This window comes from Platalea leucorodia (genome assembly GCF_965183815.1).
Source record: "Platalea leucorodia genome assembly, chromosome: 4".
NCBI lineage: Eukaryota > Metazoa > Chordata > Aves > Pelecaniformes > Threskiornithidae > Platalea > Platalea leucorodia.
In genome coordinates, this window is record NC_138826.1 from 79,226,810 (window position 1) to 79,254,583 (window position 27,774).

A 27,774-nucleotide genomic window follows, 5' to 3' on the forward strand; every position below is an offset into this window, starting at 1 on the left:
GAGGTATCGGAAACAGGGTTAAGGAGAAGCAGCAAAAGTTAGAGGCTTTGTGAAAAAAGGAAAAAAAAATTATCAAGACAAGTAATATGCCTGTGGGAATAACTGTTTCGAGGAAGTCAGCTGCTGTTTTGCTCTGAGTCATAATTATTGTCAGAACTGACCAGCTGGATGCATTGCTTACAGGCATGCACTAAACTTTAAATGCAACAAGTGACTAAAATCCAGGAATCCAATTCCAGCTCTGTTGGATGAAATTTGGTTCCATCTCACTTTCCCTTTACTTGAAACTTGGCTGCATATAATGATGTCATATGCCTCATTTAACACATGCCTGACAGGTTTTGTGACTGAAATACATCTTGTAATTTGGGAATGCAAGCAAACTGTTGTAGTCTAATAATGCATAATTTCCAACTGTGGTAATCTAATAATGCATAATTTTAACAAGTAGGATGTCATGCTACCATCTCTTTTTCAAAAAGTTCAGCTTTTTGTATTGCAACTTTTGCCAATACCAAATATTGATAAGAAAAGTGTAGTAAGTTGTTCGTCAATCTATTGATGTGAATATTTGGCAGTGGATCACTTTACTGCACCCAAAAAAAAAATATACTTTTAGGTTTATATATGAAGTTACTAATATGACAGACCTGTTAATAGAACTTACTTTACAACATAATTATCCTGAATAAACAGGATAAAAGCCTGAACTGTGCAGGATTAAGAGACTTTAAATCCTCAGTCATCTATTTAGGAGTCAGTGGATCTGAAGTGAAGGAAAAGATTGATGGGTATTAGGCATTTTTTTTGCTTGCATTTTTAAACACGAGTAGGTGGAGCCTTGTGATATCCCAGGTTTGCCTTCAGCCATCAGCTACCTTAGTCCAAATTATGGCAGCTCCACTCATCTCAAGTTATCTGAGGAAGCTGGTGCACACGGTAAATGCATCTTAGGTACCTGAAGCATCTTAGGTGCTTGAACATGCTAGAAATAATGCCAAATGGGACAGAGCCATATCTAGAGGTTAAAACTTTTTTCTCTGGGATTATAATCTTAACTTGGAATTAGCTGGTATTATAAACAGCTCTGTCAAATTTAGCCTTTTTGTTTTAGTTTACGATGTTATCGCAGAGTGAAAAAGTAGATGAGACTAGTAAAAGGAAGTACTGAGAAGGAAGCCTGTGGGTGAAGAAGGGAGAAGCTGTCTGAGCGCTGGTCTGTGGACTGTAGGAGACCCTTCAGGACAGTGCTCTGTTAATGGATATCTGGAATGAGTAACTCCTGCTTTAAAGTAGTTAAAAACTCAACTCTTCTGCATGGGTTTGTGTCTTGAAGTGTTTGGCTTCTTGTGGGCAACTCGGCATTGTAATATGAAATAGGAGAGTATGAAAGCCTAGTAGTTTAAATATATGGGACACTTGATGCTTTTTGTAATAATGACCACATTGGTTTTGCTCCCTAGGGCTTTCCAGTATGTCTCAAAGTCTAATGTTCCTTGAAAGTGTTTGTAGGTTCTTCTGAAGCCCTACTTGTTGGATCAGTCTCCTGTATCTATTTAGTTCTCTCATCTTCAGGTTAAAATACCTTAAATTCAGAAAGCTAATAATGAGTTTAAGCTTCTGATAAAAGTTTTTCTACTCAGACTATTCTATACAGCACTTTCTAATCTTGTTTCTTAATCCAGCTGTCATTTCAGTGAGAGTTGACTTGCTTCGTGTGTAAAGGCCATGGCTTGGGAAAGGCAGAGCAATACAGGCCTGCGTGGTTGGTTCATGGTACAAGACAATGTCTGATCGTTTCCCAGGCTCCTTGCAGAAGCTGTGGAGCGAGCTGCTTTGTAAAAGAAGGTCATGTTCTTCATGCCATGCATAACCATTAATTCAAAGGAAAGCTTCTCAGCTGCTTGATGTATATAGTAAACCGATCCAAATTTGTTGTTATTAATTGCCTATTAACTCACCTTCAAGACTGTTAAAATTTTCCCTTGCTGCTACCAAAATAGGAAGGAATTGGTGAGGGAATCCTTTGCATGAACATTGCTAACTTGTACTACTGAATTGACTTCAGACTACTGAAGTCCTAATTTTTTAGCCTTAATTTCTTCAAGAAGAAATAGTTTGGGGTCTTAAAGAAACTACCATTGGATGAAGCTGCTACTGCAAAAGTGGCAATCATGGTAGGCACCAGCAGTCCTTTACAGTAAGTGTGGTAAATACCAGTGTTTACATCCACTGCAGAGTCCAGGAACAGCAGCCAGTTGTTATTTCAGTTAGGTGAGTACATCTGCCTCCCAAGAGATTAAGCTTCAGAATGAAGTTAAATTTCTCTTTGAAAACTCACACAGGAGTTGTAATAAGGGAAACTTGTCATTACAACACTGTTGGGCACATTTAAGGCTGAAGGTGATGTACTAAAAGCTCTGTTGGGGAGTGTCTTCCATGGTTGTGCCCTCTTCCTCTTAGTTGTTTGATCTACTTGTAATTGTCGCTTTGTAAGCCAGGCTATCTGAGGTGCTTGCACTAAAACAACAGCATGCCACTGAAGTGGTATAACTCCTAGTTGTTCAGTTAGGCACATTTAAACATACGGAATAGGGATCTATAAATGCATACTGTTCTGTATGAACTTTCTGTTTTATTTGCATTCATTTGTATGGTGAGTTTCTGTAGCCTTTCAAGTAGGTATGAGGGTCTGTCTTTTAAAGTAAGAAAACTGACCCTCCAGAGCAGAATACCTCAGACTTCTACAATGTGATTTCCGGATCAGTTTCTCAGTTACAATTGCTCCATTATAATATTATTACAGACAACATTTTTTTTTCCCCCTAAGGAAAAATGTCATGTGATGGCTTGAAGCTGTGGAACATACTCAGTGCTGTGCATTTCAAACTAAAGTATGCAAAGGCATATTATATTTTTCAGTATCTTAAAAGCTGGTTTTTTTGGAAACAGATTAAAATGGCATGACAACTGAAACATATGGGGACAGTTTTTATCACTGCAACCTCTTGGTATGTAGATCTGTCCAGTCTTCATTGAAGTAATTAGATTAAACAAAGGCTTTCCTGAGATAATCACTTTGCAAGCCTTTTCCTATATTACAGCAACCAGCTTTAGTGTGTTGTTGAAGGTCAAATGCTAGTACCAGCTAATGCTTAATATCTGAATGTATAGCGTTCAAGCAGATATATAAATTAAATTGAATGACACAGGATATGTAATTGCTAGAGCTTTGACTCTTGAGGTGTGAGTTTGCTTAAGTGTTTTAAGATTTAATTTTCTTAATATTAAAATGTATTTCCTGTAGGTTGGTGAAGCAAGTATTAATTGCAAATTCAATAATAGGAAAGGCTTGGATGGGGTCTAAAGTATGCTAGGTCCTGTGCATCTGGGCAATAGTAATTATGCCACTCTTGAACTCTGCTGTTCATGTTTGATTGCCAGTGTGTGGCCACTGCAAACTATCACTTCAAGGCAGCCTTAATTTTAATGAATGTGGAACACAGATTATAGCTTTCTTCCAAATAGAGGGAATTACTAAATACTAAATTACTAATTGCTAAATACTTTCATCTATGGAGGACTATTTCTGGAGTCCTTTTTGAAGCACGCTTGATGTTCGGGGCTCCCTCAGTAGTAGCTGCTTTTTGAGGCGGGGAAGGGGGGGAGATTAACATGGGTTTATATTTAAAGTGTTGTTACAAGAACACTTTAAGAAACATGTTCCAACTTGTAGCTTGGTCAACACGGTATGTTCTGGTGGCACTAAATAAGAGTTGTAATCTATAGTCTCTTCGTGCTTTGGTAAACATCTCTACATGTAGACTTCTGTTCAGAGCTTGTCCTTTTTCCAGTCCAACTACAGAGGCTTGTGAGGTTGTCAGACTTTTAACACTGATGAAATTATCTAACCTTTGTTTCATGGGTTATGGCTTTGAATTATTGTCTTTGTCTGGTAACAATGCATACTCACTTAACAATAAATACCAATCTGATTTGGGTAAGGAATTTAAGATGCAGTACTCCTCATGGGCAGCTGTAAGGACATGATACGTCAGCGATGCTATTACAGTCATAGAGAAGCAGGGTCTTTTCAGAGAGATTTACACAAGTATCTGAATCCTGCCTATGAGAGTATGGGCTGCTACTGTAAGGTGTCTCTGCAGTACAGGACTTTTAGTCTCTTGAGGGTGACAGACAATAGCTTTAGAGTTGCTCCTAGTCTCAGTGATACGTAAACAAAAGATTATCCAAAAGTTTATGAAAGACAGACTTCTCTTGATCCTCTTGTGTGCAGTTTGTGTAAGCTGGACATTAACATCACTTCAGCTGAATTAAACTTTAAATAAGATGGAACTTCAGTAATGTGTATAAGTGACTTTTAGTTATGATAACTGTTTCTTGAATTTTAAATTTGAGATACTAGCAGATTGGAAGTTTGAGGTGAGTTGCTTTTAATGATTAATGCTTCAGAGCTCATGCTGCTCAAATGGCTGCTGCAAGAATTGAGTTGAGAACTGGAACACTGGACAAAAATTAAATATTCCACTAGTTAGAGATAAATATTATTAAATTATCTATGTAGCTTAAAAATATGCTTTCTTTTATGATACTTGAATTTCACTGTTTATAGTTGCATTATGCATCTCGCCACTTTGTTACAAAAGTGGACTGTTGGAACTTGCTGTAACAGGAAGCTATTGAATGTTGCAAGGTTTGGTGTCAAACTGCATTAAGGATATTTCTTAAAGAAATTTGTAGCTAGATTTTTCTGTAGGAATCAGCAAAGAAACTATGTTAAGTCCATTCTGTACCCATGTGCCGAGAGGCTTTTGTACTGTCCATTGAAATGCCTGGTCAAAACGGACTACTGGAGCAGATTCTTTCTGGTCTGATTTGATGTAACTATTGCTAATGTTTAACCAAGTTTTTATGATTTGGAGCAAAACTGCTCTTGCTCAGTATTGAGAATTTGAAGGTTCTTCACACTGTTCCTCTCAGTTTTCCAGAGCTGTTTCCTAACATGGATGTGCCCAGTCGTCTGTAACACTACTAGAGCTGATCTGCAGAACCACACTGCTTTTGTAGTGTTATGTAAGCTTATTGAACTTGTCTGTGAACCCGAAGGGTCTGTTGGTGCGTAAGGACACCACTGAGGTACTTCAGAACATCTGAGAACCTCTTTCAGTGTAAACTGTTAGTAATAGCTAATCACTGGACTATTATGTCTTAACAAAAAGGAATCTAGATGCATGGAGCTGATAGAACCAGAGTGCAAAGCACAGTGTGAGCTGTGATTAAGCAGTGTTACTGCTCTTAAGATTACTTGCACATGAAAGCAAGTCTTGCCCTGGCCCAGTATTCAGTCTCAAAGCTTTTCAATGCCCAGTGAGCAGTGACTAGAGCTGTAACTTTTCCTGACCTCATGTCTGTACTTGGATTTGGGTGTATTTTGGCCTCAAGTGCAGGGCTCCTGCTAGACGCTTGAACAGAGCTTTTCTTAATTAAAATTGAATCAAGTTGATATAATTAGTTGTGGGGCATTCTGCTTGGTCTATTTTTGCCTAATTAGCAACTGCAGCATCTTCTCCATAGCTATACAAACTCATTTGTCTGATCTGCTTCTTGTTATACTGTCATAGCTTGTGATCAGATGCCAATTGATAAATCCTTCTAGGCTACTAGTTGGCCAACAGCATCCAGCTTTTGGGCATCAGATAAAGATGTGGTGTGGCTTTAAAGAGCACTCTTTAGTACATGATATACATGAATTTCTTCACTTACAGGGTACTCTAGCAGAACATGTTATAGTCAGCTGAAGAATGTGTGTTAATCAAAACTGCATCCTAGCATGCAGGTTAACACCATTGTCATGGACTCTTCAACTGTTGTAATATTTTTTGCAAGTAACTGATAAAAAAAATGAAGATTTAAAATGAATTTTTAAATTAGGTACCTTGTTGATGTTATTGGATGTTGAAGTTTTATGCATATGAATATTAATTGCTTTATGATTTTTGTCACTCTCCAGAAAACAGCCATAGACAGTGCTTTGGATCTCAACATAGGCACAGTGGTTCAGCCAAACAGTCCTCTAAGCCAGCAGGGTAATAGCCAGAAATCTTTGCTATTTGACACTTTGCCTTCATAAAGCAATGCAGTCAGTGGTAACTGTTTGCCTTTGCTAGGCATATGGCACCTGAGGTTCTTGTTGACCTGGAAGTGTCCAAGTTACTGTTAATCTGAGCCTGGCAGTCATAATATTTCATGGGGGGATATATTGTTACTTGTGCTCGCTGCACCCTGTGACATCAATAAAGCTGACTTACATGATCAGACTTCGGTCTTCTGCACACAGCAAATCTTTATGTAGGCATGAAGTGTTTGTGCATTCGCTATACTGTTGTGTAGATACACATGTACATGCAAGATGTGTCAGCTGAGTGGGAATTAAATAGAGAGTGCCTGTGCAGGTTAAGAATCCTGTGGGTAGATGTTAATTTCTCAGCTACAGTGCTCTGATAATCAGACGGAAGAGCTGCTCTTAGTCTCTCTGTCCCTTCTGTAGGAAGGTGGTATTGTGCAATTTTCCCCTCTGTTTAAAGAATTAAATGCAGATACTGTGGGAGACTTGAGTTGTGATGAAATGGGCTGGAGCGGGGCTCAAACTGTTGGGACATGAAAATGCATTAAGACCTAGGTCTGCCTGAAGATATACTCCTACTTACACTACAAAAGTACTTCATGCATGGGCTAACTTAGTGTTGAAACTATATTCCTTGAGGTTTGCGCAAATGAGTTCATGGGAACACACAAAAGCTTGCTCATCCCAAACTCTGAGGTGAAAACTTTGGTGAAAAGTCGGGATTTTTAACTGAGCTTGTTCTTACCCTGTGTAGTATCAGTGATGGATGCTCCAAACTCCATTTCCCTGGAAACAGATTTACTTCCAGGTGTTTTTAAAGGTTTCCTTTTGATAAAGAACCATATGGATATACCAAGCAAAATGCAAGACTTAAAGACAACAGCTGTACTAAGAATTAATGAGTAAAGAAAGTATAATAATGCAAGGTTATTTGGGGATGGGAAGCATCCATTTTATGACTCGTCGCTCTTGCCCCCTGAATGCCACTTAAAAATATTATAGGAAATATGAAGAAATTGTCCTTAAGCAGAAATTTGTTCTGTAACCTCAATACGAAGAGTAGGGTTGTCTTATGATGTATTTCAGTATAGCTGTTATGTGACTGAATGTATATTTATTCTTTCCCTAGACTGTACATGCCATTTGGCTTGGGGAACAGAACACGCCATGGGACAACCTCAAAGATATCTCTCCAGACGGGGTCTCTTACTTGGGTGATGTGTCTGCTCTCCTGACTGTCTTCATACCCAAAGGATTTATTTTCCTTTTGGAAATATTTTAAGTTGAAATCTTGTTCCTTCCTGGAAACTGTCTACACTAAAGACTGCAAACATCATGGGTGATATGGCAAACAACTCGGTTGCATATAGTGGCGTAAAAAATGCTGTAAAAGAAGCTAATCATGGAGATTTTGGAGTTACTCTTGCAGAGCTCCGTTCTCTTATGGAACTTCGAGCTACAGATGCACTGCATAAAATACAGGAATGCTATGGAGATGTACATGGCATCTGTACAAAATTGAAAACTTCACCGAATGAAGGTAAGTCGATTATAACACTGTTATTGAGGAAACTCCATTTAGGAAAAACCTTAGTCAAGCAACTACTTTTTTTTTAATATAAAAAAGTTTATAAAGCTATTTCAGTTGCCATGATAAAATACTGTTTCTTACTTCTCTAAGGCAGAGGTATTCAATGGTAATAAGTAAGCAAGAGTCTTTTCAATTGGTCTAACTGCACGTGAGATGTTGGATTAGTGGTGAAGCTGCACTTTGGAATAAAGTTCATTGACATAGACATCCACATATGAAATAGCAATGCAACGTAGCAATGTTTAACTTACTGTGAAAGTGCAAGTTTTGTGAATAGCTCATACAACTTATAGTTCACAATTCAGATCATGCTGTCATAGAACACAGTTTTAATAGTATAATGTAGGGCTTATCAATGCTTCTGTGTTGCTACCTAGGTCTTATATTCCCTAATGCAACAATTTTTAAAACTGGTGACATCTGTTTTATATTTGTACTTTGCTGAACTCTTAAGAGCAGGATCTAGTTTTTAAATCTATAGTATTCCTGTAGATTTCATTTGATCTATACAAAGTAACTATCAATAATGCTTTAGGCACTAAGAGGTACTGTCACTATTAGTAGAAGGTTTGCAAAGTGATCACGCAATCTTATTCTCTAGAAATAAGCATCTCTAAAGAAGTCTTTGCCATGTTGGACTTGATGGCATTCTGTGAAGTGTGGCTACCTGATGCTTTTGCTCTCTAGAGTTATTACTCCAAGATGGACTGTACAAAGGGAAGAAGGAAATAAATGTATCGTCTCCTTCCTGAGAGCTTTCCAGAAGTTTTCTTTAAGATCTGGCCCTCTCTTACTACTCTCTTCCAGTGTAAATGAAAACTACAAGCTTTAATTTGTGAAAGAAAGATGCAAGTCATATTGCTTAAGATATCTAAACCATAGTATCCTGTACAAATGTGTTTACGTATTTTTATCTAACATTAACTCAAACTTAATGTGAAGTCCCGCTGTTCGTAGTGATTGAGAAGTACTAAACCCAAGATTTTGGCAAATTGTGGTGTCTCAGCATTTAAGCACTCACATAGCTTTTAAACAATGTGGTGTCATGTTGGTGGCAGTAAAGTACCTGCTGTCTTAATCCTGGAGAGCTGTTGCTTTCTGTTCTTCAGAAATGCTGTGGAAATTTGTCTCCTTGGATCAAGAACAGCCTACTAATGCCATAAGGTATCTCTGGGTACATCTGCATTTAGCATGTTTTGGCTTGATCTGCTTTTGAAGCCAGACTCCTGATTTCCAGACTCCTGAAATTACTTCAGTACATGAATTGGGTTCCTCTTACCAAACTGAAAACAGCCAGCTCTCATGCCTGACCTGCCAGTGAATGGGAGTAGACTAGTTTTAGGCTGAAGAAGAAATTTCTAAAACATGAGAAGTGCAAACTTATGTTCCTCTGCATCAACAGAATTATAAAGTTTAGTGCATGCGTGTGAAGCCCTACTGTGTACAGGCAATGTAACACCTCTTAGATAGGAGCAGCAGTCTCTCATTACCCTGTTGATCTGTTGCATAGTATTGAAAGGCAGTCTCCTTTCTCAGTGAAAAGGGCTGTAGTTTTCTACTATCAGGAACTGAACTGAGAGTTGAATCCTGTTTTACAGTAATCTGAGAGGATTAAGGGCCATTATTATCGTAAGCTAAGTGGGTGTATGATTGTAGATGGCCATGATGCACTAAGCACCAAATACCTGGTATACTGCAGGATTCACTTCATGTCCCTTAATGTAACAAGCAGGTTAACACACGGGAATGATGAGTGTCAGCATACTAAAACTAGAAAGGGTTAGATGCCCTTTCCTGCAGATTGATTCTGCTGTACTGAGGACTGTGTGATCAAGGCCTTTCCCTTTCAAAAGGATTTGACATTTAGAGGTACTGTTCTGCAATCAGTTAAATACAATCACTAACTTGATAAAAGGGCGCCATCTTTTTTTTGAAGTGTGAGAGAAGCTCATAAACACAGCAAGGCCTCAACAGTTGAACACGATAATTGGCTCAGAAAACATTAAGTAAGCTGAGTTAGAGCAGTGTCCTCTGCAAAGGTGTCGTTTTGGCTCTAAATCACTGCATGAACCTTTAGAGAACCAGCCTCTCTGTCAGGTAAGCTGCTATAAATTTCTCAGAGGTAGTACTGGAGAGCTCTTGTAAAAGTAGAACTAGGTCTCTTCTTTTGTCAAATTCAAGTTGTACGTATAGAAATGGAGACATTTCTAATGGAGAAAATCTAGGCAAGATCCATGCAGAAAACTGCTATGTGTTACTCTAGTTCTAGCGCTCTCAAATCTCGTGTGTACACCTGCAAGGCCCTATGACACTTCTTCCTATTCAGAAGCTTTATGATATGAAATGCTGACTTGTGTAATTACCAGTGGCTTCACAGCAGCAGTACAAGTAGTTCTGAAATGCTACACAGTGGATGAATGCAGTTTGTATAATTTCTTGCTTTGAAGTTGTTGACAATGTAAGGCAGTGTCTGTTCTCAGGCAAAATGTGAATCAGACCTACCTGATTTGAAATGAGAAATGGGAACTGTCCTTTACCAATATTAGTAAAATAAGACACTGAGCAGATTTTACTGCTTAGCATTTAATGTTTATTATGTCCTTTATGTGTGTACTGATGTATACAAATGTGAATAAATGAATGTTTGACATATCTGTAGTAGCAAAAGTCCTTCCTATATTCTGGAGAGATGGACCACCGTCAGTATTTCCACAGGTCTACATAATTTTGATTATCTAGTAACTTCTAGATTTCTAATAAAATTTGTATATGAAGCTTTAACCTAGTCCCTTGCCTAATATTTTTCAAACTTAACCCCAAATAACATAAATTACCTTAGTTAAGGTACATAATGAACAATATAATGGCTGTAGGTTTGACCTCAGGACTGTGGATTGTGAACTATGAAATGGCCAGCTGTGTGGTAAATGTAGCAAGTTGGTGCATGGTGTATTATGGTCAATACTAAAAATACAAATGCTTTTTGTCTTTGCTAGGCTTATTTACTAATCTTCACTAAGTGGTTCTGATAGTAGTTTGACTTTATATAGCCTTGTTGGAAAACGCTTTGTATTCTTCAAAGACCGTTGCTGTATACTTCTGATGTTCTGCATCCTGGTACCCTGTGAAGGGAGGAGGAAAGTGGTGCAGCTGACATAATGTAAATAATTTTCCGAACTCTGCCATGCTAAAAGGAAGAGAGAAATGGTATCTGTTGCAAAATAGCAATATGGTCCAGCCTTTTGGAATGGCCAAGCTATACAAGAGGATCTAGAGAAACTCAGGACAGCTTGATTTTCAAAATGATCTTGCAGTACTCTGAGTTGAGAGTGAAAGTAAGCACCTCAAAGCCTGAACTTCAAGAAGTGTAGTGTTATGGCTAACCAGTAAAATTGCTCCTTTGTATTAAACCTCCAAAGCTGTGAATTCAAGGTGAATCTAAGAGTGTTATAATAAATTAGATTTATTCTATACACTAAGAGTATGTTTAATTTGTTTCACTTTTGAAAAGATCTGCACATAATATTTTGCTTTTCAGTTAAGTGATTACATAGCAGTTGTTAGCATTTAAAACTGAGCTTTGCAGTTCAGTAGTCTTTGCAAAGTGTCTTGAAACATCATGTGGTAGTTTTAGGAAATGTCTGTTAGAGGTGTTCAATACCCGACTTATTATAAAAGCCAGTTGCAGCAGTCACTCTTCTTATTGATTACCTAGAGTGTTTGCAATGCCTTTATCACTAAGCAGTTGGGTTAATGACTAAAAAAACTGCTAGTAGGAAGATTGTTGTCTTTAAGCAGGTGCTAATCATAACCGTGGGGCCCATATGGTTGAAGTATCCAGATCGTTGCTCTGAACGTGGCTGGACGTTTGGCTATTTTGCTTTGAAAAATGAGCTGGTGGCTTAAATTCTGAATGGTGGGTTAGGCAGCTGGAAACTGTCGAAGGAGTAAACGGGAGGTGTACTTACAGAAAACCTTGAGTGCGTGACCTTGCACTGAATATACTCGGTATTCCTTTATTTTTAAGGACTTTGCTAACTCTTGAAGCATGCAGTGCCTTTTAGTGAAGGCCTCTCACTCTTCTTGCCTGCTAGTGTCCCTTAAGGATGGTACAAGAGTTGAGAGAGAGAAGAGATATGAAAGAAATATGGCATATAAGAAAGATAGGTACAAAACTGAGGTGACAGACACTGCACAGTGCTAAATATGGGCTTTGTCTATGTGAGAGAAGATAGAATGAAAGTGAAGCTTCAGAAGAGCAAACTGCTGCTGTCCAGGTGGAAGCAGCATCACTAAGTGGCTGCCTCTCTCCACATGATGCCTGGAGAGCTTCACCAGCTTTTTATAGTATTTTATATCATAATTAAATAATACAAAAATATAATATAGTATTTTTATATTATTAATTATATTAAATATTTCATTATAAATGTTACATTAATTGTAGGATCCTAGGATGTTATCTCTGAATACAGAATCCCTACAGTGGGAACCAGAGCTGGCTTCACAGTCTGTGGTCATGCTAAAGCTGCATGGTGCTACTCAGTCTCGATAGTAGTAACTCTACTAATGATCTTGTCTTGCAAACTTGTTTACTTTGTATGAAGGTATGTCTGTTGCTATTACTCTGTTGCTATGTCATATTAAGTGCAAGTAGGTAGACCATCAGCTTTCTTTATATTGGCAAACTGTGAATTATAAAATATAACTGGCTTTCTATAGGGACTCTGATTTAAGGATAATACTTATGTAATTGTATTTGAGATATGACTTTTCAGTATTGTTACTGAAATACGGATTGGGACTTGACTCCATGAACGGGAAACCGTCAATCACTTCTAATGTGAGGGTGAAATGCAAATAAGCGTCACTAACTTTGTCTTGTTATTAAATAGGTTTAAGTGGAAATCCAGCAGATATAGAAAGGAGAGAAGCAGTTTTTGGGAAGAACTTTATACCTCCTAAAAAGCCAAAAACATTTCTTCAGTTAGTATGGGAAGCACTACAGGACGTTACACTAATTATATTAGAAATTGCAGCTGTAGTATCCTTGGGCCTTTCTTTTTACCAGCCTCCAGGAGGAAATGAATCACGTAAGTAAACTTTTTAAAAAGTAGGCATCTACCTGTATTATATTCCTGACTTTCCTGGTCCAACATGCCTATACTGTAAATTTGATGGGTTTTCAGTCAGTGGAAGAGCAGTTTATTGTTCCTTATTGAGAGAACGCTACTAGAACTCTAGCTTGCCTTAAAAGGGCAACATGAGATTTCCCTGGTCATGATCTGGTATCATTCTGACCAAAATAATGCCAAGGGTAAAGTGCAAGCAGTGGGAACAAGGACTTGTCTTAGATCCAGTCATGTTTCTGTGCAAGTGATTTTTTTTTTTTAGCTACGCCTCAAATATTTAAGCAATATATGATTTGCGGTCATGTGCTTTCTTTGGGGAGTCAGCAAGTCTTAAATTTTCCTTGATTTGCAATATGACACTGGTAACTTTCTAATTTAAGAAATGAAGCTATATTTATACTTCTAAACGGAAGATGAAGGGATCTGGCCTTCATTGAACTGAATTTTTCCAATGATATCTGGCTTGTTAAGATAAAGTGGGAAATGTTGACAAAGCAGAAGGTGGTTAACTAATTGTCTAGTCTGGCATGCTTATGCCATCATTTAACAAGATAATAAGGACAGGTAACTTTCTATATCAACTTCTTATGTTCAGGTAACCACGGGTATAAATTCTAGGTGGTTTAACTTTCTTGAGCTGCTCTAGCTTTCAGGTTCTTTAGCTTCTTTGTATGTTACCCTTACTGAAAATAAATGTAAAATTGTAAAGAAGGCTAGCATAGAAAATGTTTAGCAACTATTAGTAGTTCCTTCTGTTTGGCAAGACTTTTTTGTTGTTGAAATAACTGTCTACGTGAACTTTCTTAAATCTAAAACCTGTTTTCTGCAGTATGTGGATCAGTAAATATTGGTGAAGAAGAGGAGGAATCTGAAGCAGGTTGGATTGAAGGAGCAGCAATCCTCCTATCTGTAGTTTGTGTGGTATTAGTAACAGCTTTCAATGACTGGAGTAAAGAGAAACAATTTCGGGGATTGCAGAGCCGTATTGAACAAGAACAGAAATTCACAGTCATCAGAGGTGGCCAAGTCATCCAAATACCAGTAGCTGACATAATTGTTGGAGATATTGCACAAGTGAAATATGGTAAACATATTTTTAAAGTTGAACTTTCTTTTATTTTTAAAAAAGGAACTGCAGTCAACATACCCAGTGATCTCTCGTAGGTGATCTTTTACCGGCTGATGGTGTACTCATTCAAGGAAATGACCTCAAAATTGATGAAAGCTCACTGACTGGAGAATCTGATCATGTTAAGAAATCTCTGGACAGAGATCCTATGCTGCTGTCAGGTGTGTGATATTTGACAATTCTTGAAGAAAGTTGTTTGTTTCTGGAGGTGAACTGATTATTTAAAATTTTGAGGTTAAAATCTGGCAAAGTGGACCTTATCTAGGCTGACTCCTAAAGTATCTAAAAACAGTGCAACTAGTACAAAACTTTGTCAAAGCGAGCAGACTCTTAAAACTGACAAACATTATGTGTAGTTGCTTATGGTTTTCTTTTCCAGATAGTTTTGGCAATTAAAGCTCTAGGGGAACACAGCACTATCTATACACACATCTTAACGGTTTCATCAACATGAAGTCTGAGAACTCTTTTCCTTTGTGCTCTGCCATATAACTGCTCAAGACTCAGTGGGAAACCTCATTCAATCTTTCAGGTACACATGTGATGGAAGGCTCTGGAAGAATGGTAGTTACTGCTGTAGGTGTGAACTCTCAGACTGGAATCATCTTTACCTTACTTGGGGCTGGAGGAGATGAAGAGGAGAAGGAAAAGGAAAAAGAGAAGAAGGACAAGAAAAGTAGGCATAATAATCTTAAATCCCTGGGGATGGAGGGGTGAGCTCCTGAATGTTACTGGATAAAAACATGTTCTAGTCATCTGGAGCCAGAAATCTTTTTTTTTTTTAAACCTCATACTTTCAGTAGGTTTTACAGGAAAAAAAACCTCAGGTCCAGTGACCTGGGAGTACACCACTGCTAATAACTTTTGTCACATGGATTTTTAATTAAACTTCAGATCTCATTGATCAATTAGAGGTTGGAAAGTTTACAACTCCTAACCAGCCATACCACGTATAAATTGTTAAACTGCCATCTTGTGTAACTTCACAGTACGTTCATGTCTAATAGCAAATATTTGTTTATGGCAAACAGGTTATTACCAATAACTCAATAAGTATCTAGTTCTGCTTTTGACAGATAGAAAGTGTCCTATATAGGGAGTTCTTCTATGACACTTGAAGGGGAAAAGCTTGTATCATTGATACTGCTGAGTTTGTGGATATCTTAAACATAGAGAAGACTGATTTCGATAAAGGTGAGCAGACAGCTGCTTCTGCCACTCCTTTGCTTCCAGAGCTGAAATTTTGAATGTTCAGATATATACGCAAGGCAAATCTCTAGTGGCACTTTACTGTAAACTTATTTTTGGAGGGATGAGGGATTTGTAACCCAGAGCATTTTGGAGCCCTTCTATGAAGTGTGAAATGGATTGTCTTCCTTATTCTGAAAGACTTGCTCAGTAGCTGGAATTATAAGGTCACTTATCTAAGCCATAGCCTTTATCCTGAGAATCAAAGCTTAGAAACATTAACCAGTAATATTTTGATACTAGCTCTCACAAGGTGTGTTCAGGACTGAGCTTTACCACAGCAAAAATTTTTGTAGAAACTGTTGTGAGGTCTACTGGATGGGACTGAGTCTGCAGATTCTTGGCAGAAAAATATGCTTTTTCATTAGAGGAATATGAAACAGTAATGGAAAGCCATAAATGGAAAGCTATAGAGAAATGTGCTTAGGAATCTCAGTGCCTTCAAACTGAAGTGGCAATTGTTGAAATTCTGTGCAGGAATCAGGATTGAACTGTGCTTTTTGTCGTCTTGTCCTAATCCACAAATATATTACGGTTCTGACTCTTCTTGAAATGTAAAGGAGTAAGTTTCTTCAGAAGTAAGTTACAAGAATTGTTACAAGAAGAATTGTAAGTTCAAAGTTAGTTTCAAGCTCAAGTGTGGTAGTGAAGAGTAAAAGGTGACCTGCAGTGCTTCCAGGGATTAGTGTGGAGCAGTTTCCATCCTTTGCTCTTTCCCTTACAGAGGAAGGAGGAGGAAGCAAGCAACAGTACCCGCTGCTACAGGAGATATGGAGAAGATTATAGCTTTTATTAATAGTCTGCCAGTGTATATTACTCTATAAGCAGAAGTCTTTTTGACAAGTAGTGTTTTGGTGTATCCTAGGGCCTGAACACTTGTGGGATTTTTTTGTCTGCCAAGATAGACAACTTCCTCTTTCCCTTAAGTTAGATTCCTGATAAGATTCTCCTTGGTAAAACTCAGGTTAAACTAAATTAGCTTCTCTGTGAATGTTAAGGAGATTAAAGTGGCTATTTTTAGTTGTCTGTGTATGGCTTGGTTCATAGTGAAAGCAAATATATGTGCAAGGAGTTAGAAGTAACTCAAGTTTAGAACTTGGAAAGAACAAATACTAAATTAGGAGACAATGTTGAATTCTTAAGTCTGAAGTGGCATCTTCTGGAGAAGGTGAACATGCTTTTCTTTTTTTTTTTTTTTTTTTTTTTTTTTCTCCCCTCCTCAGCTGTTCTGAGGATGCTTGGGGTGAAATCTTACGTACAGAAATCAGACTATGTCTACAATAATAATGTAGTGGCGGTATTAAATGTCATGCCAGACAGGCTGCTTGACAATTTGATTTTCTTCTACCTGAGTGCTACATTTTGGTCTACATAACCTAAGTCCAAAGACTTAATGAATTACCAGTGAGACTGAAAAATTCTGGGTTTAATTCTAAATTCCTCAATTTTGTGCTTTCATTTTAGGTTATTGTAAATAGTAATATAACCCCTGCTTTCTCTACTTAGGAGAAAAGTTTGTCACTTGCCAAGGTAGTATCTAAACCTTTTTATCTGAAAACCCAAACAAAAAAAGGTAGTGTGCCCCCCAGCCCCAATAAGCTACACGACGTGTTGGTCTTCTAGTTACCTTTAATGTTTCACTCATTAATTTCTTCCATGATTTCACTGTTGTTTATATCTTGTTGAGCTCCATTTCTGAACAGAGGTAGGAGCGACATTTTATTACGAACTTGAACTATTCTCTTAGTGGTGTAATACTGGTATGTTGCCAACAGATTATAGTCATGCTTGCGTAAACAGGGTTAGCATAGATCCAGTAATCCAGTGCTGCACCTCCATTAAGCTTTGGTGTGGATTTATAAGTATTTTATACTACAGTAGCTTCTGCAATGTTGTACAAAAGCACTGATTCTGGACTTTAGAGCCTACAGTTCATTTACAGTAGTAGTCAGATACAGTTGTCAAGTGTTGGAAGAACAGAGAGCAGACTGAGGCCACCAGAATCACTTTAATGTCACAAATTTCTTCCCTAGAAAAATGTTTAGGCAAGCCTTTTGAAAGCTTTCCTCACAAGTAATAAATGTCTGTGTCAGTAATTTGTGTGAACTTAATTATGGTAGCATAACACTACAGGAGTCTTGTATGCGAAAAGTGAAGTCCAAAAAACTGATGTGAGCTGTTTCTGTGAGTTGACTTATACTTTTAAAGCCTCAGTTATGTCATCCCTCTGTCTCCAGTTTGTTCTACACTCTTTTTAAAAATGCAGTTGCTTGTTTCAGCATATGGTAACGGATGTATTATATATAAATGTAAACACTGAAATAAACTCTGCACAGCCAATTTAAAACACAACTTGTTCCCCTTTGCAACAGGTAAAAAGCAAGATGGAGCTGTTGAAAACCGTAACAAAGGTAAATGCAGGTTCTCTGATCCTTTCTTGCAAGTCTATGTTCTGAGAGTGTATGTAATGAATACATACTTTCCTATGAAAATGCATATTGAATACTTAGATCCAAAGTGCTTATGCTAAAGACGGCATAAGTGAATCTGTGCAAAACAAATGCTTAAATGAACTTGGTATTCTCAACATAGGTAGATAGTACAAAAGTAAACTTTACCAAGGTTGTTCAAGCTATCTTGTTGAGCTGACTTAACCTTGGCTGGCTGCCAGATGCCCAGCTAGCTGTTCTCTCACTCCCCCTCCTCACCGGGATGGGGCAGAAAATAGAATGTGGTGTGAGATAAGAACGGGGGGATCACTGACCAATTATCTTCATGGGCAAAACAGACTTAACTTGGGGAAGATTAGTTTAGTGCCAATTAAAAATAGAGTAGGATGGTGAGAAACAAAACCAACTAAAACCACCTTCCCCCCAACCCCCCTTCTTTCCAGGCTCAACTTCACTCTCAACTCCTCTACCTCCTGCCTCTGAGGAGCGCAGGAGGATGGGGAATGGGGTTTTTTGGTCAGTTCATAACGCTTGTCTCTGTTCCTTCCTCCTCACGCTTTTGCCCTGCTCCATCTTGGGGGCCCTCCCATGGGATACAGTCCTTCATGAACCTCTCCAATGTAGGTCCTTCCCCCGGGGAACAGTCCTTCAGGAACAGACTGCACAAGCATGGGTCTCCCATGGGCCACAGCTCCTGCCAGGAGCCTGCTCTGGCACGGGCCCTTCACAGGCTGCAGCTGCCTTCAGGGCACATCTGCCTGTTGCGGTATGGGGCCCTCCATGAGATACAGTGTGGATATCTGCTCCACTGTGGACCTTCATGGGTTGCAGGGGGACAACCTGCCCCACTGTGGTCTTCTCCACAGGCTGCAGCTCCCCTGCTGCCAGCACCTGGGCATCTACAACCAATATGCTTCTTTAAATATTCATGTGCAGTATGGCATCTCTGGATACAAGGTACTACGCAGTACTGGTGTTTAGTGGAACCTGGTGTTACTGAGCTTTTTATGTATCATTGACATTGGGGACTCCGGAGTGGCTAAACTTTATTTGGTCTTAACTTCTAGCTAAAGCTCAGGATGGTGCAGCCATGGAAATGCAACCACTGAAGAGTGAGGATGCTGGGGATGGAGATGAGAAAGACAAGAAGAGAGCAAATTTGCCAAAGAAAGAAAAGTCGGTTCTCCAAGGCAAACTGACAAAGCTCGCAGTTCAGATTGGCAAAGCAGGTATGATGTATCAGTACTCTCCTTATGTTGATGTCATGCATTTGAATAAAGTTGGAACATGCATGATTTGTGATGGGATAACTTAAGTAGCTACCCTTGACCAGTTTGATTATTTTAAGTGCAAAATTCCAATGCATGCAAGTATGTGATTGTGCCTGAGCGTGCTGATGGCTTTCCAGACTGTGTCATGTGGATGGCTTTTATTTTTCCTTGAACTAAGTAGATTCAGGCTTTAGAATGTCAGCTTCTGGGAGAGAAAATTTCAACTTCATAACATTGGACAACTGTTACAAAAGACGTTTTCAGATAAGATGCAGCATTTAGTAATGTACCTAGAGAACTATAAATTGACTGAAGTCTGGAAAATGTGGTAGGGTCAACCAGGTTATCTCTGGTACTTCCAGAGGCTTAAGAATTTCCACTTAACATATGCCTCAGTGATATGTAACATTCTTATTGGCTTTCTACTGTCCTTTAGCTCTTGTTACTCTTCTATCGCCTAATATTCAGCTGTCTTGTCAAGACATTTGATAAACTGTTGCTTCTTGAAAGTAGACTAAAACACCAGTGAAGTTCAGTGTAAATTTTAGGCTATGTTATCTAGTATGTAGAGGTTCAATTCAAATATTCAGGATTTATTTTAGTGCATGTAGAATTGTTGAAAGGTTTAGGCTAGAAGGAACTTCTAGAAGTCTTGTAGCCCAGCCCACAGCTCAAAAAGGACTGACTTCAGCATCTCTGTCATAAGACAGTTACTATGTGAGGACAAAGCAATTAAACTTTTAGCTTTAGCGCTCGATAGTTACGTATAGCAATGTTAATTTTTCAGAGGAACTTGTACTAACAGACATTGAATGAAGCTTCCATGGTATGCTTAGTGTAAAATACTGTTTTTATCAAGCAATTTTTTTCATATCTTTCATAGCAGCTGTTGTTTTCCTTTGTGCACCTTTTGACCCGTTGTAATTCCCCACACGCCCTTAACGCTCATCTACTTCGTGCATGCATTTTTCCGTCCTGCTGCTTTTGGATGGTCCACACACTGAAGCATTCTTATATAAAGAGCTGACACTTCAGTGACTTCTGTTCCTTTATTCCAGCCAGGTCCATTTTCATAGAATCATAGAATCGTTTAGGTTGGAAAAGACCTTTAAGATCATCAAGTCCAACCGTTAACCTAGCACTGCCAAGTCCACCGCTAAACCATGTCCCTAAGCGCCATGACTACACGTCCTTTAAATACCTCCAGGGATGGGGACTCAACCACTTCCCTGGGCAGCCTGTTCCAGTGCCTGACAACTTGAGGCAGTTTCCTCTTGTCCTATTGCTTGTTACTTGGCAGAAGAGACCAACCCCCACCTGGCTACAACCTCCTTTCAGGTAGTTGTAGAGAGCAATAAGATCTCCCCTCAGCCTCCTTTTCTCCAGACTAAACAACCCCAGTTCCCTCAGCCATTCCTTGTGTAAGACTTCTTTTTTTTTTTCCCCTTCACTGTTTTCCTGTGATGTCTTAAGTGTGCTGCTCAGCTTGCTAACAGCAGTTCTGATTTCTCTTCCCAGTTACTCCCAGTTCATTGAACGCTGTGCTTACCTGCCATATTTAATCCCACCTTCAGCAGGAAGCATGGTACAGACTGTCAGCAGCTTTCTCTACTGAATAAGTTAGCAGTACAATTGTTGAAGGCCTGCTGAATTATTTCAGTTCTTATTCTGCTTAGTCAGTTGACTTTACGTATTGGTCCCTCCTGTTCATAATTAGATCTACACTTTTCAATTAAATGGGAAGAAAAAAGAAAATATTTTAGAAGTTCCTAGGTGAAGTGCATGAGGAAACACTTGCATTGGAAGTTGGAACACCTTTGAGAACTACCTCAATGTTTCCTGGCTTGCCTGTTTGATATCTTAGCTATAAACTAACTTCTATAAAGGCAAAAGTGTTTGCGCTTGATTTATCCACAGTCTGTGGATAACTTCTGAAAACTGTTTTTTCTGTTTTTAACAAGGTTTATTGATGTCTGCAATCACAGTCATTATCCTTGTGTTGTATTTTGTAATTGATACCTTCTGGGTTCAGAAGAGACCTTGGCTTGCTGAATGTACACCAATTTATATTCAGTATTTTGTGAAGTTCTTCATTATTGGAGTTACAGTCTTGGTGGTGGCAGTACCAGAAGGTCTTCCACTTGCAGTCACTATATCTCTGGCTTACTCTGTTAAGGTAAGTGGATAGATGGGGAACAGATCTTAAAGGTAGGTGGGTGTATTCATCAGCTGTAAAATCTCGGTTGAGACACGCTGCATCACATGTACGTAACAGATTGGGGAGAAACTTTTGTTGTTTCCCTGAACTGTGTAAGAAATCCACCCCAGTGTTTTTCTTAATCTCTGAATACACACTAACATGAACAGTGAGCAGTGAGAGCCTGTTGTCACCAACTAAAGATTAATGGGTTTAGCTCATAACATTGTAGCATTTGCTTAAAATAAATACATGTGTTAACTCTTCTGTAGACGTGAACTTCTATCTAACTGATGTGTTAAGCAACTACTACAAAAGTTTCCAGATTCATTCTGCTTGAGGACTGAATATTGTAGAACATATAGATTTCTATTTTTTACACAGCATGGTTTTTAACTCATGTCCTATTAATTTTCATATTGCTTCAGCATGCTGGGACTGGTTATTGATCTGAAAATCTAATTGTAAAGACAATGACTGTTCAGGCTGTGTTCTAAAACTTAATAACTTACAGTACTAACTAGAAGTGACCTTAGTATTTTGTCATTTGAAGTTATGTTACCCCTTCAAGGTTAAAATACTATCCAAACCTGTTGAGTAAAGAATTTAAAGTGATGTTTGACATGGAATTTGCATAGTCCTCACTATCATAGCTGAAACATTAGGCTCCCAGTTTGTATTTGATTTTTAAGTCTGACTCTAGCATCTTTGAAATACATATCATCTGATGTTCGGATAAGTCTGTAACAGTTTACTTGATCTTTCTTGTAAGCAGAAGGACTTTTTTTTTTAATGTTGTATCTGGTAAAGCTCAGTCTGTACCTTTCTATTTCTAAATATCATCATAAACTATTTGCTCATAACAGTCAGACTAGTATCAGTAGTCAGTGTGACATGCAGATACAGGAGATGAAGACTGTATTTATGAACCTTGTTCAAAATGAAGTTTACTGTGACATGATAGACTTAAAGGAATCCGTACAGAATGTGGCAGCTACAGTTCTTCCTCTGTAAGATGCCAGATAACTTAAAGGCTGAGAGTCTTCTGAAACTGCTGTGTAAGACTGGCCACCCTAAATGAGAGTTTCTGAAATGTGAAGTAATGGTCATGGCTAGCTGTTGACTGCTTTTATTTCCTTAGAAAATGATGAAAGATAATAACTTGGTGAGACATCTGGATGCATGTGAAACAATGGGCAATGCAACAGCTATTTGCTCAGATAAAACGGGAACATTGACCATGAACAGAATGACAGTGGTCCAAGCCTACATCAATGAAAAACATTATAAAAAAATTCCAGAACCAGAAGCTATTCCAGAGAAAACTATGGCTTACCTTGTGACAGGAATTTCTGTTAATTGTGCTTACACTTCCAAAATACTGGTAAGTGGATTTCTTCATTCTAATCAAGGTAACTAAACAACTTCCTCAAAAGATGCAAATTGTCTGGTGGCCACATGGTTGGCAGTTAAGTGTAAGTGTGTGGCAAAATGCAGTGTAAGGTATTTTGTACCTGCTGTAAATTAGTCAACTGTTTATTTCAGACTAAACTCCAAAAATAGCTTATTTCAGTTAGAACTGATAATTCAAAGACAGTCTCAGAAAGATAACTTCCTTTAAGTTCACAGTTGTTTCTAAATTTGTTTTTATAAGTGGGGCTGTTTACCTTACTTGAAGAGCATCTTGGCTTGATTTGAGTGCTACTTCAAAGTAAACATGTAAGAGAAGCATAACATTAGCTAGAGTAATAAGCAAATGCAAGTACAGATGAAGATTTTCATGGACTTTTATTCCAGATACTGTTGTATGAGTTTGTAGGCTTTAGAATTGTAACACCTTTGCTCATACCTCGCTTGAGACTTCCAAAATATTTTTAAATAAAAAGAATAATGGACTATTACACATTATAAATACTGGACTATTAAGCGCTCTTGTGTGCATCATTTTCTGCAACTCCAAACATAGCTTCCTTGCTGTAGTTATTCCAACGTGTTGCATAACTTATATTATTTAAGGCAGCAAAAAATAATAATTAGGATTTAGCTTTAAAAAAAAATAAGTACATTAGCACTTCAGGATTTAGTAGAAGCCTCCACTATGAATGCTTTGTACAGGAATAGCAGTAAAACCCCAGTCCAAAAGCTACTTTTCAGCCAATAAAGATGGTACCTCTGCAAGAATTTCCTTAATTGCAGCAGTACTTGAGGCGGCGCATCAAGATGACCAGCATCAATTTCTCTGAAACAAAACTGAAATACTACTAATGAGTTATAGCATGTGAGGAGTTTGACAGTTTATTTTCTAAAGATCTTGTTATAGAAAGAAGAAAAAAAAGTAGCTGCATGTAAACCGAGCAGGTCCCTTATTACTACAATTTTAATCAAATTGTATACAATGCAGTCAGAGTTAGTCTGTTTTACAGAATCACAGAGGGCTGAAAGGGACCTCTTGAGTTCCTCTGGACCCACTCCCCTGCTCAAAGCAGGGTCAGCCAGAGCACGTTGCTCAGGGCTATTTATGTCAGGTTTTAAGAATCTCAAAGGATGGAGACTGCAACCTCTGGGCAACCTGGTCAAGTATTTGACCACCCTTAGAGTAAAAAGGTGTTTCCTTATGTTCAAATTGAATTTCAGAGTTCCAGTTTGTACCCATTGCCTGGTGTCCTCTTGCTGGGTACCACTAAGAAGTCTGGCTTGGCAGTCTTTACTGTCACTTCACCCACCTGCCCCATTCAGTCATTTAATACACACTGATAAGTTTCTTCCCCAGAGCCTTCTCTTCTCCAGGCTGAACAGTCCAGCTCTCTCAGCCTTTCCTCATATGTCAGGTGCTCCAGTCCCTTTATCATCTTTGTGGCCCATGGTTGGATGTGCATGTCTCTTCTACTGGGGAGACCAGAACTGGACATCTTAAACTGCACATGAAAATAAACATTTTGAGAGTGTGAGTATTCAGTACAGCCAAATCTAAGATCTTGCAGCTCTGAATGATCACTGACTTATGACCCAGCACTCTGTGCTAGGTTAAAAACTGGCTGGACGGCCGAGCCCAGAGAGTGGTGGTGAATGGAGTCAAATCCAGTTGGCAGCCGGTCACAAGTGGTGTTCCCCAGGGCTCAGTGTTGGGGCCAGTCCTGTTCAATATCTTCATTGATGATCTGGATGAGGGGATCGAGTGCACCTTCAGTAAGTTTGCAGATGACACCAAGTTGGGTGGAAGTGTCAATCTGCTGGAGGGTAGGAAGGCCCTACAGAGGGACCTGGACAGGCTGGATCGCCGGGCTGGGGCCAACTGTATGAGGTTCAACAAGGCTAAGTGCTGGATCCTGCACTTGGGTCACAACAACCCCATGCAACGCTACAGGCTTGGGGAGGAGTGTCTGGAGAGCTGCCTGGCAGAAAAGGACCTGGGGGTGTTGGTTGAGAGGCGCCTGAACATGAGCCAGCAGTGTGCCCAGGTGGCCAAGAGGGCCAATGGCATCCTGGCTTGTATCAGGAAGAGTGTGGCCAGCAGGACCAGGGAGGCGAGAGTGCCCCTGTACTTGGCACTGGTGAGGCCACACCTCGAGTACTGTGTTCAGCTTTGGGCCCCTCACTCCAAGAAGGACATCGAGGTGCTGGAGTGTGTCCAAAGAAGGGCAACGAAGCTGGTGAAGGGTCTGGAGCACAAGTCTTATGAGGAGCAGCTGAGGGAGCTGGGGTTGTTTAGTCTGGAGAAGAGGAGGCTGAGGGGAGACCTTATTGCTCTCTACAGCTACCTGAAAGGAGGTTGTAGTGAGGTGGGTGTTGGTCTCTTCTCCCTAGTAACGAGTGATAGGACGAGAGGAAAGGGCCTCAAGCTGTGCCAGGGGAGGTTTAGGTTAGACATTAGGAAAAACATCTTCACCGAAAGGGTGGTCAAGCATTGGAACAGGCTTCCCAGGGAAGTGGTTGAGTCTCCATCCCTGGAGGTATTTAAAGAACGGATAGATGTGGTGTTCGAGGACGTGGTATAGATGGACCTGGCAGTGTTAGGTTAACAGTTGAACTCGATGATCTTAAGGGTCTTTTCCAACCTTAACGATTCTATGATTCTGTGATTAGTATAGTTCAGTTCTAGCTGTTTGAGGAATGTTAGGCAGAGTAAGTACTGCTGCTGTTTTTGCTACAAACTACGCTGCAATGTTTTAGCTGTGTAAGCTCAGAAATATCTTGAGAGAAATACTCCTTTACTTATAGCACTAGTACATGCATATTTCACATTGCTGAGATAAGAAACTTGTTCTGGTATTGAAGGGTTGGAAACTTGTTTCTGAACTCTTTCTAGTTAAATGGGCCATGACCTGGAAAACAGAACTTGTAATGAGACTTAAGAAGCTTAAAGACTAAGTTTGTTCAGTAGAAGGCTAACAGGTGATGTGATTGTAGTCTAAGTCATTGAGGAAGAGTTATTACAGGAAAGGATACTTTAATTTAGCAGAAATAATGCCATTTAGCTTGCTTAAATTGGTTTAATTAAACTTATGTGTACTTTCAAAATGTGAAATAATTATTCAGGGGCTACACTCAATTGGTCAGATAGATATTTCAAGCAATGGAAAATGCCTTCTAGAAGGCTCATGTTGGGATTTGATACAAACTTAATGGGTGGGGTTTTTTTTGAGTCTGAGAAAGGGACTGAAAGATCCTAAACAGGTACAGAAGTAACTTATAAAAGCCAGCGGTATGATTCAGCTCATGACTTATAGGAATTTATAGAGTAAACATTGTGAAAGAGAAACTTGCCCATCCCAGAGCTAAGGTTGGCCTTAGCTTCCTTGTTTTCTAAGTGCTGTACTTCAGTGGTTCATAAGTTAACCTCCTAATCAGCAAAGGTTCTTGTTCTTTTTGCAGCCTCCTGAAAAAGAAGGTGGCCTACCACGTCATGTTGGAAATAAAACTGAATGTGCCTTGCTGGGATTGCTCTTGGATTTAAAACGTGATTATCAGGACGTAAGAAATGAGATACCAGAAGAGGATTTGTACAAAGTGTACACCTTCAACTCTGTTAGAAAATCTATGAGTACTGTGTTAAAAAACTCTGATGGCAGTTTCCGGATATTCAGTAAAGGTGCCTCTGAGATAGTTCTTAAAAAGTAAGAACAACTACTATTGTACTTCAGCACCTAAATTTGGCTAAATGTTGTGATAGGTGAGGAGACGGAAGTGCTAAACATTGTGCCATAGCCCACGAAATATTTCTGTCGCCCTATTCAGAAACAAGTGCAGCAGTCCTATACCCTTGTGATTGCAGCCAGCTTCCTAGCTTGTCTGCCTCAATTGTTTGACTTTATACAGTAAGATGGGCAATTAGCATTTCTGTTACTTCAATTCTCACATCCCACTCCCAAAAAAAGAGTGGGTCATGATTAATTTTAACTTGTGAACTCTGCTCTGATACAGGAAAGTGTCTATGAATTGATCTGTTATCTAGTTAAACTATTATAGTTTTAGGTGTGTTTGGCCAAAATGCTCACCTGTCTTCCAGTAAAGTCGCAACAGCTGATATGCCTAAATTCCAGGAAGGATTTATGCCTTTGAAAAGTGATTACTTTTAAGATTACTTTCAGCTTCAAAAGACACTGCAAGTCAGTGTCCAAGTTGATCATTTTAACAGGAGGTTGAACTTGGCCAATGGAGAAACTTGAGGGTTTTTAACGTGAGAAAGCAAACTGCTTCCTTATGCATCTGCCCATCTATAGAGGATTTATTAGAATGAGATTAGGCTATTAGTGAGACATTAGTCACCACTGGGACAAACCTTCAGATGTTAAGAAGGCTGTGGTAACTCCTAACTAGGTGAGGAGAGCAGTCAAGCATGCATGCGTCATGTTCTCTAGGAACAGCAGTTGTAACCAGTCTGGTTTTGGTTCTAATGTCAAATTATTTCTAATCTGAGTAGTGCATAGATTATGTTCATCAGTTCAATTTACCTTTTTGCTTGCTACTAGCCCCTCAAATCATTATCTGGAAAAGTACTAATGCACTAAAGAAAAAAAAAAAAAATCTTCCTTCTCCTCAACCTAGTGCTGACAGCAAAAGGTCAATCTTTAAAGGGCTCTTATTCCTTTTGATATGGAACTTAGATTTAGATGTGATTTCTTTCATAGCTAGATTTTAAGATGTCTCATCAGTGAATAAATATAGTATATTTGCATTATTTCTACCTTCAGAAGTATTTTATACCTTATTATCTCGAGCAGTTGAACTGTAGAAGCTGCTGAAGCTCATTCCATCCAGGCTCATGTGGTCCACTTAGCTTCATAACTGAGATAAGAAAATAAATAGTAAGGACATTTGGCAAAGAACAAGAAAACCTAGACTGATTTGGATAGTATTGGGGTAGTTGTAATTCCAAAACTATTTCAGAGGATGCACGGGCTAGGAAAAAGCCTTAGTATCATAAGCCACTTTCTTTACCCACTACCTATGCAGTGCCAGAAATTAATCTCAGAGCTTGTAACCTGGTTTGTCACTTGTGCTGCTCATTCTTTATTATAACATATATGACTATTCTCGAGCCCTGAAAGCTTAAACATTAATATTTATATGACACAAATGGGTCGCTAATAAGTGTAGAAGAAATGCAGCAA

The 27,774-nt window shown here is 38.9% G+C and overlaps 1 protein-coding gene across 2 annotated transcripts in view; it reads left to right on the top strand.

Annotated features, from left to right (window-relative positions):
- ATP2B1 (ATPase plasma membrane Ca2+ transporting 1) overlaps positions 1-27,774 on the top strand; it is a 66,802-nt gene that overhangs the window by 20,731 nt on the left and 18,297 nt on the right. For both annotated transcript variants that reach the window (XM_082309034.1, XM_082309033.1), the window contains exons 2-11: positions 7,275-7,685; positions 12,632-12,829; positions 13,698-13,952; positions 14,033-14,158; positions 14,530-14,673; positions 17,618-17,656; positions 18,763-18,924; positions 20,928-21,142; positions 22,305-22,547; positions 26,036-26,277. In XM_082309034.1, the coding sequence (XP_082165160.1) occupies positions 7,481-7,685; positions 12,632-12,829; positions 13,698-13,952; positions 14,033-14,158; positions 14,530-14,673; positions 17,618-17,656; positions 18,763-18,924; positions 20,928-21,142; positions 22,305-22,547; positions 26,036-26,277 (1,829 nt within the window). In that variant the 5' untranslated portion in view covers positions 7,275-7,480. The remainder of the gene's footprint in view (positions 1-7,274; positions 7,686-12,631; positions 12,830-13,697; positions 13,953-14,032; positions 14,159-14,529; positions 14,674-17,617; positions 17,657-18,762; positions 18,925-20,927; positions 21,143-22,304; positions 22,548-26,035; positions 26,278-27,774) is intronic.